The sequence below is a fragment of the Stegastes partitus genome, unplaced genomic scaffold (assembly GCF_000690725.1).
Source record: "Stegastes partitus isolate 25-593 unplaced genomic scaffold, Stegastes_partitus-1.0.2 Scaffold194, whole genome shotgun sequence".
Lineage (NCBI taxonomy): Eukaryota > Metazoa > Chordata > Actinopteri > Pomacentridae > Stegastes > Stegastes partitus.
The window spans coordinates 505967-521341 of NW_007577925.1; the positions used below are offsets into that span (position 1 = coordinate 505967).

The following is a 15375-nucleotide window of genomic DNA, read 5'->3' on the forward strand; positions in this document are numbered from 1 at the left end:
TCCCTCTAGTGGTTAATCTGGTTCTGACGTATATGCTGCTCTTATGGAATTATGGAATTTAGTTTGGGCTCTTTGTCCTGTGGCAGAAGTGGGTGGGAATGTGCATGTGTTTGCTGTTGTGTGTGAGGGACCTAAAACTGTTCACACAGTCATGGGAACGCTCCCTGGACAAAAGGGACAAGAAGCAATTAGCCATGACATAACTCAATGAATTTTGTTGTGAAGACATGTTTTAAGATTAAAGCTAATCTCCATTTTATTGATGTAGTAATGATGCACATCTTAAAGTAGACTTTATGAAAACTGGAAAGGCAGTATAGTTCCACAAATTCTGAAGAATTTTACCTGTACCTTTATCAAACTCATTCTTGGACACACTCACTCCTAACAAATATCACACCCACACTATGTCTGTGCTAATGTCCTGTTTTGTAACCCCATGCTATGGCGGCCACTCATTGTCTATATTTATTCTCTTGTCCAAACAGCTGCTCAGTAAGTAGCAGGGACAGCTGCCATTCCACAGAGAGAGACCGAGAAAGAGAGCTCAGTCAAACCATCAGTGAGAGATGGTGTGGGAGAGATGACTCAGAAAAGCTGAGAGGGCTTACATACAGACCTTGTCAACGAGATCAGCAGATTTCGGAAAACTATCTGACAGCCTTTGGGATACCACTTCCAATTCAAGGTAAACTGAGCACAACTACTCACTCGAAGCCACAATGGCTGACAACAGCAGCCCCCCATTATCATCCTACATCATGGATGAGGAAACTCTGAAGAGAAAACAGAAGGAGAAGTTAAAGAAGCTGATGGCTACAGGAGGCAACCCGAGGCCTGCACGATCTCTCCTCTTCTTGACACTAAGGAATCCCTTCCGCAAGGCATGCATCAGTATTGTGGAATGGAAGTATCCTTGTAGTAAAGGGCACTGGGCAGAGGGGTGGCTGGATCAGTTGTACAATATGACAGCATTGAAAGTACCATTAAATATTTGATGGCTGGTGCTGGTTGGTGTGGGCTTCTAGCTAAAGGTGTATGTCTTGATTGTGTGTGTTAAAGTGTTTGCTGTTTCGTTGTGCACATATCTATATAAAGTATGAACTAAATTGATAAGTATGTAAGCTTCCTATAAATCACTCTCAGACCTTTTGAAATCATAATCCTGCTGGCCATTTTTGCCAACTGTGTGGCCCTGGCTGTCTACTTGCCAATGCCTGAGGAAGACAGCAACAATACCAACAGCAACTTGGTGTGTCAGCATGTTTGTGTTTGTGCATAAATAGATATTACGACATACCATGAGTACTGACTGTACTGCACCGTGATGACTTATTACAGACTAGCTACTCAACAAACTATTGAAGCACATGTGTTTGTTGTACTTTTAATATACTGACTTCCTGTGACACAGACCTTTCCCTGGAATTAATCAAGTATAGCATCTATTTTATCCATAATCTATTTTTCAATGTATCAATCTATTAACATGTCACACTCTGAAAAACTAAACGACTGATGATGCTACAAATTCTGGTCGCAGGTCCACAGATGAACTCCAATTTTTGGTGATCTCAAACAAATGCTTGTTTTCTGCAGCCAAATTTGAAAACAGTCTTCAAGTCTAAAAGTCTCAACATCCAGTACCAATTAAACCTTGGGAGAATGTCCCCTATTTAAAAGCTTTCTTTTCTTTTTTCCTTTAGTGTTTTGTATTGTCTAGAACAATGTTGAACATGTCAAAACAAAGAAATATCTCAATTCAATCGAAATGGTAGTATACATTAACCCTTTAACGTTACGACGCAAAGCCCAGCTACTGGCTTGCGTAAACAAAGAGCATGAACACAAGCTGACGGTTTGTGCGGGATCAGATCTTCCCACTGTACGGTGAAGCTGCGTCAGACCACAGGACTGATGGAGTACTTTTTGGAGATCATCAAGGAAAATGACCCCAGCGGTTTCCTGCAGATCTCCAATGCTTTGATAACTAACTCGAACTCTTTTGGACCCCAGGCCATTTGTTTTAGGTGACAGGTATTGTTTTTTTTTGTTTTTTTTTTTTGTTTTGTTTTTTTAAATGAAAAAAAAAAAATCTTTGCATTTGGAACCAAAAATATGTCAACTTATCAGAAAATGTATTTAACATAGTATAAAAATCTATAATGAATACCACCCTGAAAGACCTTCTACATATGGCAACATGAAAGTCCTGAATCGGGTTAATCAAAACAGTGTAAACAAAGAACTATTACTGTAGGCACGTTTATTAAAAATACATCAGGTTTTTAATAAACCTGCTTAGGTATTCAGATGAGGCTCATCAAATCAGAGTACCAATCTCACTGAATATGCTAAACTATTCTTTTGGAACTTTGATAAATAATCAAATGACCAAAACTGTTATGAAATAAAATATGTGTCTTGCAGTTAATGCTGTGCTTACTCATGAAGCTTTGCACTGAAAAAGTTCAATTTAATTCAATTCAATCCCTTACAAATTTAAACAGAGAACCCAGCAATCCAAAGTTGCCTTTTACACCCTCTGAGCTAGTAGTAGGCAATGGTGGGAAGGGGTTTCTCTACATAATATAATATTGTAAGGACTGCCTAGAAACAACAGTGTGTTTGTACCTGAGACACTGGAGACTGCAAAAAAAAAAAAAAAAAGGCTCACAACCTTGGCCACCCTTTTGAAGAGGTACACTAGAGAAGCAGAAGCCAGAAGGAGAAACAGGATGTTCTTCACCGAACCATCCAAAGTTTACGCTCAGTAGGATGGCAATACGATGATCAGAACAGTCTGTACAGAACTGGAAAAGAATATTGGAGACAGAGGCATTGCATACCACCAGTGCTCAGTGGTAAATGGATATGTAAGCACACCACAGCAACCTCCCTGAACAAGACCCAGTGAATATCATTATAACAGACATTCAAGAAAGAGTCCGGAGAGAGCAATCCACTGGTTTCCAACAGAGAACCATGGCCTCAGAACCTGAGGTGCTGACTCGAATCTCAGCCACTTCACACTCAGCTGCAAACCACTCCAGTGTGTGCTGAAGGTCACGGTGTGATGAAGCCAACAGTACCACGGCATCTGCAAAAGGCAAAGATGCAATCCTGAAGTCCCCAAACTGGATCCCGTTCATGAACACCACAAACAGAATTGGATGGAGACAAGGGGCAGCCCTGGTAGAGTGCAACACCCACCAGAAACGTGTCTGTATCTGTGCCAAGAATGCAAACACAGCTTCCGCTTTGGTTGTATAGGGACCGAATGGCTCAGTGAGCCTGGTATCCCATAATCCCTCAGTACCCCCCACAGAGCCCCTGGGGGGATATGGCTGTAGGCCTTTTCAAAATACACAAATTACATGTAGATGGGCTGGTCAAACTCCCATGACCCCTTCAGCAGGGTAAAGAGCTTGTCTGCCATTTCATGACCAAGATGGAATCCGCATTGCTCCTCCTCAATCCAAGGTTGAACAATCGGTTGGAGCCTCTCTTCCAGCACTCTAGAGTAAACTTTCTCAATTATGTCCAGAGCCTTCAACATCTCAGGGTGAATGTCATCCATTTGTGGTGTTTTGCCACCAAGGAGTTTCTTAACTATCTTGGCAATGTCTACCACAGATATCGGCCAAGATTCCCCTGAGTCTTCAGGCTCTTCCTATAAACATTCAGACCGGAATGGCATACGCCACCAACAGATAGAAGAAGTGGTGGATATAGAGAAAACACACCAATGGCTGCAATAACCAGGGTTGAAAGACAGCACAGAGGCACGTAATCATGACAGCACAAGACCAGACATCAGCACAAAATCAATAGAGGCTGGGGTCTACCACAACAGACAGACCCCCAGGTGTAGGCTGTGTAATGATGCACCTGAGACAGTACAGCACAGCAGGCTGTAATACACAGGTGGGAGCAGCATGCATGGAGCGTCATAACCAAGTAGCTGGCATAGTGTACAGAAACATCTGCGCCGAGTATGGGCTGGAAGTTCCAGGACCAACATGAAAGATGCCTCCAAAGATGGTAGAGAATGACCGAGCCAATATCCTATGGGACTTCCAAATCCAGACTGATAAACTGATGGTGGCTAATCAACCAGACAATGTGGCAGTCGATAAACAGCAGAAGAAGGCAGTAGTGATAGATGTAGCAATCGCAAGTGACAGCAACGTTGAGCTAATCCCTCGAACTACATCTGAGATCTCTATCCAGAAGAGTGCAGTCCTCGGAACAGCTAAGACACTGCGCAGAGCCCTCAGGACCAGATTTTCTTTTGGTTTTTTTTCTTTACACCCCATCAATATTTTAAAGGGAAAATTAAATTGTCATTTTTTTAGGTTTAAACTTTGGCATGGCTAAGTTTTGCAATGCAGTGATTAATTACTTTATTAGTCAGTTTAAACTAATTAGTTATGTTTATATCCAAGGACAATGACTCAAAGACAGTGTTGGACTTGCATATTAGTTCAATGCCACTGAAGGGCATTGTCAGTGTGGTTATATTTAAATAGACTCACACAGAGTCATTGCATGCCTCTGTAGAAATGGGAGAGGCTATAAAAAATTCTTGTGGCATGTGAGTTTGTAAGTGACATGAATAGCCAGAGGAGGATTACTGTGATGTGCAACATAAAACTCTCATGAAGCTGTAAGAAACACGACCAGGGGTGATGATCTAAGTACTCAGCCGATAGTATGAATGAAAAAGACACTTAAAGCATAACTTCAGGATTTAATCCTGCTACACTGACAAGTATAATACTGAATGCTTTTTGTGTGGGGTACTGAGAGCTGTAACTGTGATGAACTATAGTTAGCTAAGGTTGTACTGTGTCAATCCCACATACAAGGAGGTACAGTAGTGAACTCCAGCAGCTAGCTAATGATTGAGTGGATCACTGTTTCAGGGTCCTTAGAAGATAAAATCAGTCTCAGTTTAGCAATGCTTCTTAGATGACTAAATCTGCCCCTGACAATGGTGCTGACATGTTTAATAAAATCAAAATGGAAGTCCAGAAATACACCAAGCTTTTTGACTACATTGTGCTTATTTCAAATGGAACAGGACTGCATGGACAAACTATAAAAACATCAGTTTTGTTTTCATTTAGTTGAGGAAAATTCTTTTCCATCCAGCATTTGATGCTGTCAAGACAGCAACTAACTGGATGAGAATTTAAAAAAAATCTATGAAGCACAATAACTCAGTAACAGATTTAAACAAAGCCTGTTGTTATTGTTTTACAGGAAAGCCTGGAGTACATCTTCCTCATCATCTTCTCCATAGAGTGTTTCCTGAAGATTGTTGCCTATGGGTTTCTTTTTCATGCAGATGCATATTTAAGAAACTGCTGGAACATTTTGGACTTCGTTTGTGTATCTGTAGGGTAAGTTGATCAATCGAAGCTGGTTCCATCTAGTCTGAATGGCTGTAGTACTGTAATTCTGAGGTAGAATTTAGAAATGCTTAGAACTGTCAGCTCATGCTTGACTCTGGTCCTATACATTTTGGATTTTGCATGCTTTTTTCTCATTGTTATGGTTTCTGTGCACGCCTTCATATTTTGCCTGTCTTCTGATGAGACCTAAGCTATTTTGTAGTTGTTGCTGTTCTTGTTGTTTTTAATCCATCATAAATACAAGTGGGAAGAAAATGTGAATAACTAATCAACTGCATTGTGAGCCTTATAGAACAACATGTTGTGTTTGCACTAGTTTTACAGTAAATAGGATGCTGTAACTCTTTTATGCTCTCTTACTAAGAATGACATGTCGCTATGACACAATGTCAAAACATCTATGAATATACTCAGAAGAAAAAGAAATATATATATACTAGGGATGGACTGATACCTCTTTTTGGTTTCCGATACCGATACCAATACTTCAACTTTGAGTATCTGCCGATACCGATACCAATACCAATACCGATACCAATACTGATACTATCTCTCCTCCTAAACTTCTTCGGAAATACCTTATTTGCATGGATACATTTGTGTAAGATGGCTTTATCCAAAGCCTCATACTATTAAAGCATACACTTTGCTTTTCTAAGAAAGGAAAAAATAGCCAAAAGCATGTCTCAAAGTGAAACTGTAGCTGCTTTATTTGAGCTGCAATCAGACTACAGTGTGCACTCAGTGCCATTCAAATATTTAGAACAGATCAAAATGACACAGCAACATTAAGCTGCAATTTAAAGGTTAAGTTACCAAAACTTGGTATTAAATAGTAGTACCACTAATAGAAAATGTACAGTGGTATACAGTGCTTATTTATGGCCTCTTAAGATATTCAAAATAAAATATGTGGGCTTTACCACATAACATAAAATTAGCTGCACAAAACATGGGAGAAAAAAATAAAGCAAGGGCTTAAGTGCATAGTATTGTTCATAGTAACTTCTTTTAAAGCAGCCTTTGAGTTTGTGTTTTTAATTGTGCTATTTAACACTCAATATGAGAACAAACGCAATCTCAGTAGAAAAATAACAATAATGTAAACAAAAGTGTAGGTTCAAGTTTTAAGACAAGTCATATCACTCAGAGCCTGACCTACAAACACTGTCACAACAACCCTGAGGTTTGTTCACTGAAGTTTGTTCACTTCAACATGAGGGGCAGGTTCTTCTTTAGAAAGATGAGCACTTCAGCTTTCTCAGCTGTGAGTCTGCTCCTCCTTTCATCAATAATAATAGAGGCTGTGCTAAATAGTCTCTCACTCTCTACGCTTGTTGAAGGTGCACTGAGAAACTTTTTTTCTGTGACTGCCAGGGAAGGAAACCTAGGTTCATTGACTTCCCAGCACTGCTTTTTGCATAATAAAGTTCGGGTCTATCCACTGTGCCGTCAGGCTGAGTAAAGACATAGGGCACACGTTTGAGCTCCAGATATCAGTAGTAAAACTGACAACGGCAACGTTTTCAAGGCACTTCGAAATAAACTCACACACCTCCTTGTACTTCAGTGGGACGGCTGTATCAGAGATAAAATGCCAGGTGGGCATCTTACATCATGGCTCCAAATGTCCCATTAAACGAGCAAACCCCATGTTCTCCACAACTGAGAGCGGCTGGTCATCCAGCAGAATAAACTTGGCAACTTTCTCTGTTATCAGCTTTGCTTTGTTGCTGTCTTGAGGTAGTTTCTGGCGCTTCTCCATAGTTTCCTGCAGTGTTTGTTGTTGTGGCTCGCTTTTCCGCTTGGCGCTCGTTGTTTGGATGTAGTCTGCATACTCTTTTCCATGATGCTTCCGCAAATGCTTTATCAAGTTGGTGGTGTTGAAGTTTCCTGTGCTGCTTCCATCCCTTGAGACATTCGCACTGCATAAATTGCACTCTGCTGTCTTGCTTTTCACTTCGTTAAGCTTGAAATAACTCCACACCACTGATATTACCACAACTTCGCTGACACACTCTGACGCTCTGGCTGCTGCTCACGAGACGTGGGCAGTAGCCGCTCTTGGCTCTGCGCATGAGCAGTAATAAATGCCTACAAAATAATATTTTGAGTGAAATCACCCTTTAAAACTACGTCGTGCACCCGAACTAGAAGCCGTGCACTTATACGGCCGTAGAAGATTAGTACAGCCCTCTACGTGCAGCCCTCTATGAGCAGCCCTGTACGTGCGCTCTCTGGCTCTGCACACATACCCTTCTCATCAGATCGGCCAGTTACCACTGTCAAGTAAATCATCCGATGCCGTAATTTCGTCCAGTATCGTCCCGATACCGATACCCAGTATCGGATCGGCGCATCTCTAATATATGCATATATATATACACACACACACACACACACACACATATATGTATTTGTGTGTGTGTGTGTGTCTATATATACACTATATTGCCAAAAGTATTTGCTCACCCATCCAAATTATCGGAATCAGGTGTTCCAATCACTTCAATGGCCACAGGTGTACAAAATTAAGCACCAAGGCATGCAGACTATTTTTACAAACATTTGTGAAAGAATGGGTCGCTCTCAGTGAATTCCAACGTGGTACTGTGATAGGATGCCACCAGTGCAACAAATCCAGTTGTGAAATTTCCTCGCTCCTAAATATTCCACAGTCATCTGTCAGCCGTATTATAAGAAAATGGAGGTGTTTGGGAATGACAGCAACTCAGCCATGAAGTGGTAGGCCACATAAACTGACAGAGCGGGTTCAGCAGATGTTGAAGCGCACAGTGCAAAGAGGTCGCCAACCTTCTGCAGAGCCAATCACTACAGACCTCCAAACTTCATGTGGCCTTCAGATTATGTCGGGTTGTTTTTCAGGAGCTGGGCTTGGCCCCTCAGTTCCAGTGAAAGGAACTCTGAATGCTTCAGCATGCCAAGAGATTTTGGACAATTCCATGCTTCCACCTTTGTGGGAACAGTTTGGAGATGGCCCCTTCCTCTTCCAACATGACTGTGCACCAGTGCACAAAGTAAGGCCTATAAAGACATGAATGGCAGAGTCTGGTGTGGATGAACTTGACTGGCCTGCACAGAGTCCAGACCTCAACCCAATAGAACACCTTTGGGATGAATTAGAGCGGAGACTGAGAGCCAGGCCTTCTCGTCCAACATCAGTGTGTGAGCTCATGAATGCGCTTCTGGAAGAATGGTCAAACATCCCCATAAACACACTCCTAAACCTTGTGGACAGACTTCCCAGAAGAGTTGAGCTGTTATAGCTGCAAAGGGTGGACCAACATCATATTGAACCTTATGGATTAGGAATGCTTAAGCTCATATGTGAGTCAAGGTGAGCGAATACTTTTGGCAATATAATGTATTTATATACAAAAATATTACTGAAAACATATAATGCAGCGTTTCCAGAGACCTGTAGGTCTGTAGGGGGACAGTCCAATTTAGCAGCAAAGTTCTTGGTAGACCCTACCCTCCAGTTCAGTTTGAGTTTTGTTTCATGCCTATGTTTCGTGAGTCATTGCTGATACAAGCCATTCATGTATCAATGTTTTTCATTAGAGTTTAACCAGCAAAGCAGCAGTAGGCAGAAACAAGTCTATCACCAAGTTAGCAGAGCTGTTATTGGCAATGCTCTCCTGTGATATCACCAACAAGAGGCTAACATAGTGAAGCGCAGTAGAGTTAATAGTTTATTTTTCTTTGTTGTGCTGTTGTGGAAAAACTGCTGTGCCGTGGAAAAGTATTTTACTCTGTCAGCATGGCCGCACAGAATTCATCTAAGCCTTGGTCATCAATTGTAAATCCCACACGCCTGACAGAACAGATACATCAACACCATAGCTCCATGCCTGCAGTAAAATAGGCTGTAGTGTTCTAGTAGTATTAAAGATTAAGGATTTCTTGTCAGCCCCTGTTAACTGACACATATAAATGTAGAAAGACAGGGTACATCCCAGTATCATTTTTATTGCTCTTGTATTTTCTCATGGGACCTGGTTTTTATTTCTGCCCTGAGAAGCATAAGGGTAAATAATGTTGTACCCCTAAAACGAATGGTCGCAAACATATCCATCTTTACATTTTGTAGCCTTTAATGAAAAACTCACAGTTGAAAACATGTCATGTTCTCTCAGCCTAAACACATTGTATGTCCTATCTCCATCTCTTAAATGGATAGCATACTTTTATTACATTCAGATTACATTCACTCAGCTTTCTATAGTTACAAGTAGATATGCAGGCAAATTATATTTTTAAACTCATTGAATCACCTTAATTTCACAATGTTCAAATGAATACGGTATGAACACAAAGACAAAGAGACCAACTTAACCATCTGTGTTCTACAGTCCCACAATCTGAGAAACAACCAGAGTTATGAAATTGGGAAACTGAACCTTTTAAAGAGGGAGGTTGGGGAGGAGGAGATTTGTCGATCTGTCAAGGCTGGTGTAGCAGTGATGTGGTGAGCATGAAGCAGGCAGAATGAACGAAGGCTGCCTCAGTTATAAAGCACGCTAAGTGGGAGGGATGGACTTAAGCAGTAAATGATTGGACAGAAAAGGGTCTTGTGATGTCCTGACTCCGTGCCTGTCTGAACTATCGCCAAGCTTCATGAATATGAATTAATAAAAAAATCTTTAGGAAGCAAATTAATTTACATCAGACTTCAACAAAGTCTTTTGCATACATTCCACTGTAATTTTTTTCTGCACGTCTCCTCATTCTTCGGTAGGTGGAACTAAGTTTTGAGGGAGAGGGCACCCAAAGGGAACAAAGATACAATTAAAAGTACTAAGAAGGAGAGGCAGAATCAGTGTGGCACCTGTCAGTGAGCATGGTCAAGAACGATTCACACTTCCTTTAACAGTGTATCCTGGGAACGTTCAATTCAATTTTTCAATTTATTACATTTTTTTATGAACAAATTTAATAAACTAATACATTTATATAGCGTGAATTCACAATATATGTCATCTCACAGCGCTTAACATAGTAAGGTACAGACCTGACCAGTGTTTGACATTTTGGCAACTGTTATCTCAACATGAAAGAAAACCTAATGTGTTCTGTCTGTGTCTCATTAGGCTGTTTACTGTGGCAGTGGATGCCATTAACCACATCAGTGGAGTGGAGGCTCCAGTAGGTGAAAAAGGAGGTGGCTTTGACATGAAAGCTCTGAGGGCATTCCGAGTCCTCCGACCACTCAGACTGGTCTCTGGAGTCCCCAGTAAGTCAGTGATCTGCACTTGAATAAGATACTTTGAACCGTTAAATTGTCGAATTTCATTACGCTGTAGCAAATGCACTCAATTATTCTATCTTTGTAAATGAATTTTAGTAACAGTATTTGTTATTATTAGTAGTAAAGTGGAAAAGGTTCAAGCCAATACCCTACAACCAGAGGCATTACAGTGATTATAAGTAGGGGAATGATCGCCTGCTTGGGGGACGACACATTGTGAAAAATGACCAATTTTATGGAATTTTAAGTTGGTTAATTCCAAGATGCATCCTATCTCCCTCCTTAGGCCTGCAAGTGGTGATGAACTCCATCCTGAAGTCCATGCTGCCACTGTTCCATATCACCTTACTGGTCTTTTTCATGGTCACCATATACTCCATTATGGCACTGGAACTCTTCAAGTGCAAAATGCACAAAACCTGCTACTACACTGGCACAAGTACAGTATGCGACAATAAAGGGTTATATATGGCAATAATTCTATTTATACCAAATATCACATATTTGACAGACAGCCCAGGACAGTGGTCTGGATGGATGGGGGACTGTGATGTATGGATGTGAAATTTTGACTTTTTGTTATTATTATTATTATTATTATTATTATCATTATCATTATCATTATCATTATCATTATCATTATTATTATTATTATGTAACAGTTTGTACTCAGTGTTAGTCACATAGCCATTTCTAATTCACAAATGAAATATATATTATATATTGTGCACCCATTCTGCATAAAATGCAGAATCTCAATGTGGAGTAAGGATAAGGTTCAGTCATGATTAATCATTTTCTTTCTTTTCTCTGGAAAGAAGAGCAGCAGGTGAGCAGAAGAAGACATATTTAAAAAAAAAGAAGTCATTCGTGTTTTAAAGTCAATTAAGCATAAACAGGCATATTTGAAGATTGACTGGCTAGTGATTATGATGCTATGATTCCTGCATAGTGTTGCAGGAATCATAACATTCAGTTGCAATGAAGATATAATTAGTGAAGTAATCTACAAAGCTGTGTGTACAGTTGAAAGGATTTTGAAGAAATCATAGTAGGTCTACAATGCAATGCACATAAACCACAACAAGATTCAAAATGACCAAATAAATGCGTAGTGAAGTGAGAGACATCTAAGGTTTCTGTGGGTCTTGACAAACTAATGCCATGAAAAATGCCTTGTTTCAGCAATTGTGTTAGGATGAGGTCTTAACAGTAACCTATCTTTCCTCTCTGCTTTGCCCTTGCTACTCTTTTCTGCTGAAAGATAGTGTTGATTTTAAATATGTTTTTGATACTAACTCATCACTTGCAGTGCCACATACAAAAAATAAATAAGTTTAAAAATAGTAACAACGTGACCTATAATCTGTGCCACGTATCTGTAGTATGCTATATATACTGTTTTAAAATAGAGTTCACCAAATGTGGACCTATCTTTTAATGGCATAGCAGCAGTAGGCTTTTACTGGGCTGCACATTTTGACAAAACTGACATGATCAATTTTTCTGCTAAAAATACATTTAGACATTTTAGGAACATTTTGTGAAGTTAAAGAGCTACTTTGAAATTGTGCATTTTCATGATAGACTTTGTTTTAGCCTAATCTTTGTAAGCATGGACTTGTTGCAATTAAAAACTCAAATTAAACAACAATGAGCTAGGTATTTTAGGGGGTCAGTTGTGGTTTTGAGCTAAAAGATACCACACAAAGATGTCTGTGAAGATTCTCAGTCATCCAGGTTATTCTCGTAGTTTAATCGCAACAACTGGACTTGCTTGAGTTCCTTGAAGACGTCTCACCTCTCATCCAAGAGGCTTCATCAGTTCTAACTGACTAGTTGGGAGTTCCAGATACTTACATCCTTAAGGAGGCTCCTTGACTCATCAGTTCTGACCGACTGTCAACTAGTCAGTCAGAACTGATGAAGCCTCTTGGACGAGAGGTGAAATGTCTTCAAGCAACCACACAAAGAGGATGTGGTTAGACAAAGTGATGCAGAAACTTTTCACATGTAGCTGTCCTGTTTCCTGTTGACTCAGATCATGTCACTGACCACGGTCCAGTACTATTTGTGTCTGTATTTGTTCATAACACTAAATGCTTGTATATGTTACGTGTATCATGAAGATATCTTGTACTGATGAGTATGCTCTCAGGTCAGGATATGGTTAAAAAAAATAGCTGAGGTTTAATAAATGCACTAAAACTAAAAAAAAAATCAATAGCACATAAACACTTATCGTAAAGAAGTGATGTGAAGTTACAGCTTCATGTGTCACGTGTATGGTAACAGGAGCAGGATAGAGAACTCAAATGAGCGAGGATAGACTGATTTAGTCCAAATGATTAGGTAGCTCTAGAGGTGCAAGGCAAAAAGCCAGGTCGTAGACTTTTGGCAGGTCAAACACAGGACCAGAATGGGGAGCCAGGAACAGGCTAGTGTGGGAGACAAGTGACTGGGACCATTGCAAAAGTTTGATGGCATTCTAATGGCGAGGTGGTGCTGTTTGACATGGTTAAAGTTATAGGGGATTGGGAAAGTGAGGATATAGCTATGGGTAGAGACTCAGGCGGAACGAGAAAAATGAATAGAAAGGAGGCAGCCAGTATCACATCCTGTTACATTAGGCATTGAAAAGTGGTCCCACCGTTGTGAGGTTTGTACATTTTCTTTTGAGAAATAAAAAGCATTGGTAGGTCATTTGTACTCTGTATTGGCCAGTAGCTTTGTTTAAGCTTTCTCCGAGAGGATAAAAATCTCATAGGGGCTTTTCTAAATATGTTCCCAAAGGTACAAGATATGAGAACATTTAACTTGGTATGGCTTCGCATTCTCCCTACATATGAACAAATGCAAACATTATTGTCTTCTGGCTTTCAGACATCATTGCTACAGTGGAAAATGAGAAGCCAGCTCCATGTGCCCAAGCGGGGAATGGTCGTCGCTGTGCCATCAATGGCACCGAGTGTCGAGCTGGATGGCCAGGCCCAAACCATGGAATTACCCACTTTGACAACCTGGGCTTTTCCATGCTGACTGTCTATCAGTGTATCACCACACAAGGGTGGACTGATGTCCTCTACTGGGTAAGGCATTCGATTAATTTACAAGCAAATGGGTTTGCACACAATAAAAGTTCTTCAGTATTCCATAGCTACTACCAAACAGCCAAAAGCAAAAACCAAGATAATCCCATGTAATTCTCTACTCACCAAAATGCTCATTCTCTGCACACTCAGAGAGCCTTTCTTTGGAACACTGCAGTGTCAAGGTTTCCCATCTTAATGCACTGAAGATAGTTGGTGTAATGGTTAATAAAAAAGACCTATATGCCATTATATTAGATTTTTTTTATTTTTTATTTTACAAGATTTTAGTTCCCCAAGTCGTACTTCAATGGCAGTTTAGTTTAAAAACATACACATTATGCAAGACTTCAGCTATGAAGTCTGCAATCCTGGAGACAGATTGTTGATATTTAGATGGTTAGGATGCGCGAGACTTACCGTCTCTCTTCCTGCCTGTTCTTCTTTCATCCCCTTCCCTTTCCTCTTGTACTGTGCATGAACATGACAAATGAAAATGTGCCTGGAACAGGCTGGAATAATGTGTGGAACTGGCCAAGTCGCTTTATTTGTTTTCACTTTACAGAGCCAGCCAACTGTAACAAAAATCTTTTTCTCAAAAAGTATACTGGATTAGAATGGCAAACTCCACCTTTTAATATTTAAAGTCTGGGTGTAGCTTGTTGTTTTCTATGCTATATATCCAGCACATCTGAGGTTCATCACTCATCAACCTCACTGGATTCAGAGGATCTGGCCAAAACAGACCTAGCAGACCCTAGTTCTGAGACAGCTTAAAGAGACATTGTGTCTCAAGGAATGGTACTTGGAAATCATGAGCACTTAATATGATCCTTCTCTGACAGTAACCAACCAATGGTAATATAAATCTCTCAGTTAACAAATTAGGTTGCATCATTAACATCTAAGCTCTCCCAGTCAGCTTCTGATGGAGCACAGGTCACGGCCCTGTTGATCACAGCTTTCCAAGTTGTCCAGTTTGGTTGTTGCTGTTGGCTAACTCCTCTGACTTTAGGCTTCTTATGTACAATCTTGACTTGGAGATCAACAGTTCTTTTCTAACCTTTCAGTAGCATTTTCGTTGACTGTTTTGTCTGCATCCTATGCATGTGATTACTTGGCCCTTGATGTTCTGTGCTGGCAAATCATGTGAGTCTCTTAGTTTGAACAGAAGCCTCATTTTCTCCTGATTGGAACCTAAGGTTATGGATTTCAATGGCAACTTGAGATTTTTTTTTATCCAAACACAGCCGTACTGACACCACAAAAAAGCCAGCCATTTTGGAGACAGTTTAAATTAAGCACTGTTGTTAAAGTGGTGTAGGGGCCCTATGTTGGTGTGGAAGAAGTCCAGTACGGCCTTATTTTATTTCTCCTGTTCCTCTACTGCAGCATGAATTAACAATCGAGGGAAAAATATCAAAATCTGGCAACTAAATCGTTACCAAACAACTTCTTCACCAATATGTTTGTACAGATGTGTAATAACATGCCTTAAAATGTTGAAGTTCAACTCTCGTGGGAAACCCTGGAAAACACCTGCTCAAGTTAGGGTACCGATAAATGATTGATGAAAAATCGATTATTTAAAATC

The 15375-nt window shown here is 40.3% G+C and overlaps 1 protein-coding gene across 1 annotated transcript in view; it reads left to right on the forward strand.

Moving 5' to 3' along the window:
* The first annotated feature begins 535 nt into the window (after positions 1-535).
* LOC103356344 (dihydropyridine-sensitive L-type skeletal muscle calcium channel subunit alpha-1) overlaps positions 536-15375 on the forward strand; it is a 98569-nt gene continuing 83729 nt past the window's right edge. Inside the window, exons 1-6 of the mRNA XM_008280448.1 lie at positions 536-910; positions 1147-1252; positions 5269-5408; positions 10535-10677; positions 10979-11131; positions 13576-13781. Coding sequence (XP_008278670.1) covers positions 723-910; positions 1147-1252; positions 5269-5408; positions 10535-10677; positions 10979-11131; positions 13576-13781 — 936 coding nt within the window. The 5' untranslated portion in view covers positions 536-722. The remainder of the gene's footprint in view (positions 911-1146; positions 1253-5268; positions 5409-10534; positions 10678-10978; positions 11132-13575; positions 13782-15375) is intronic.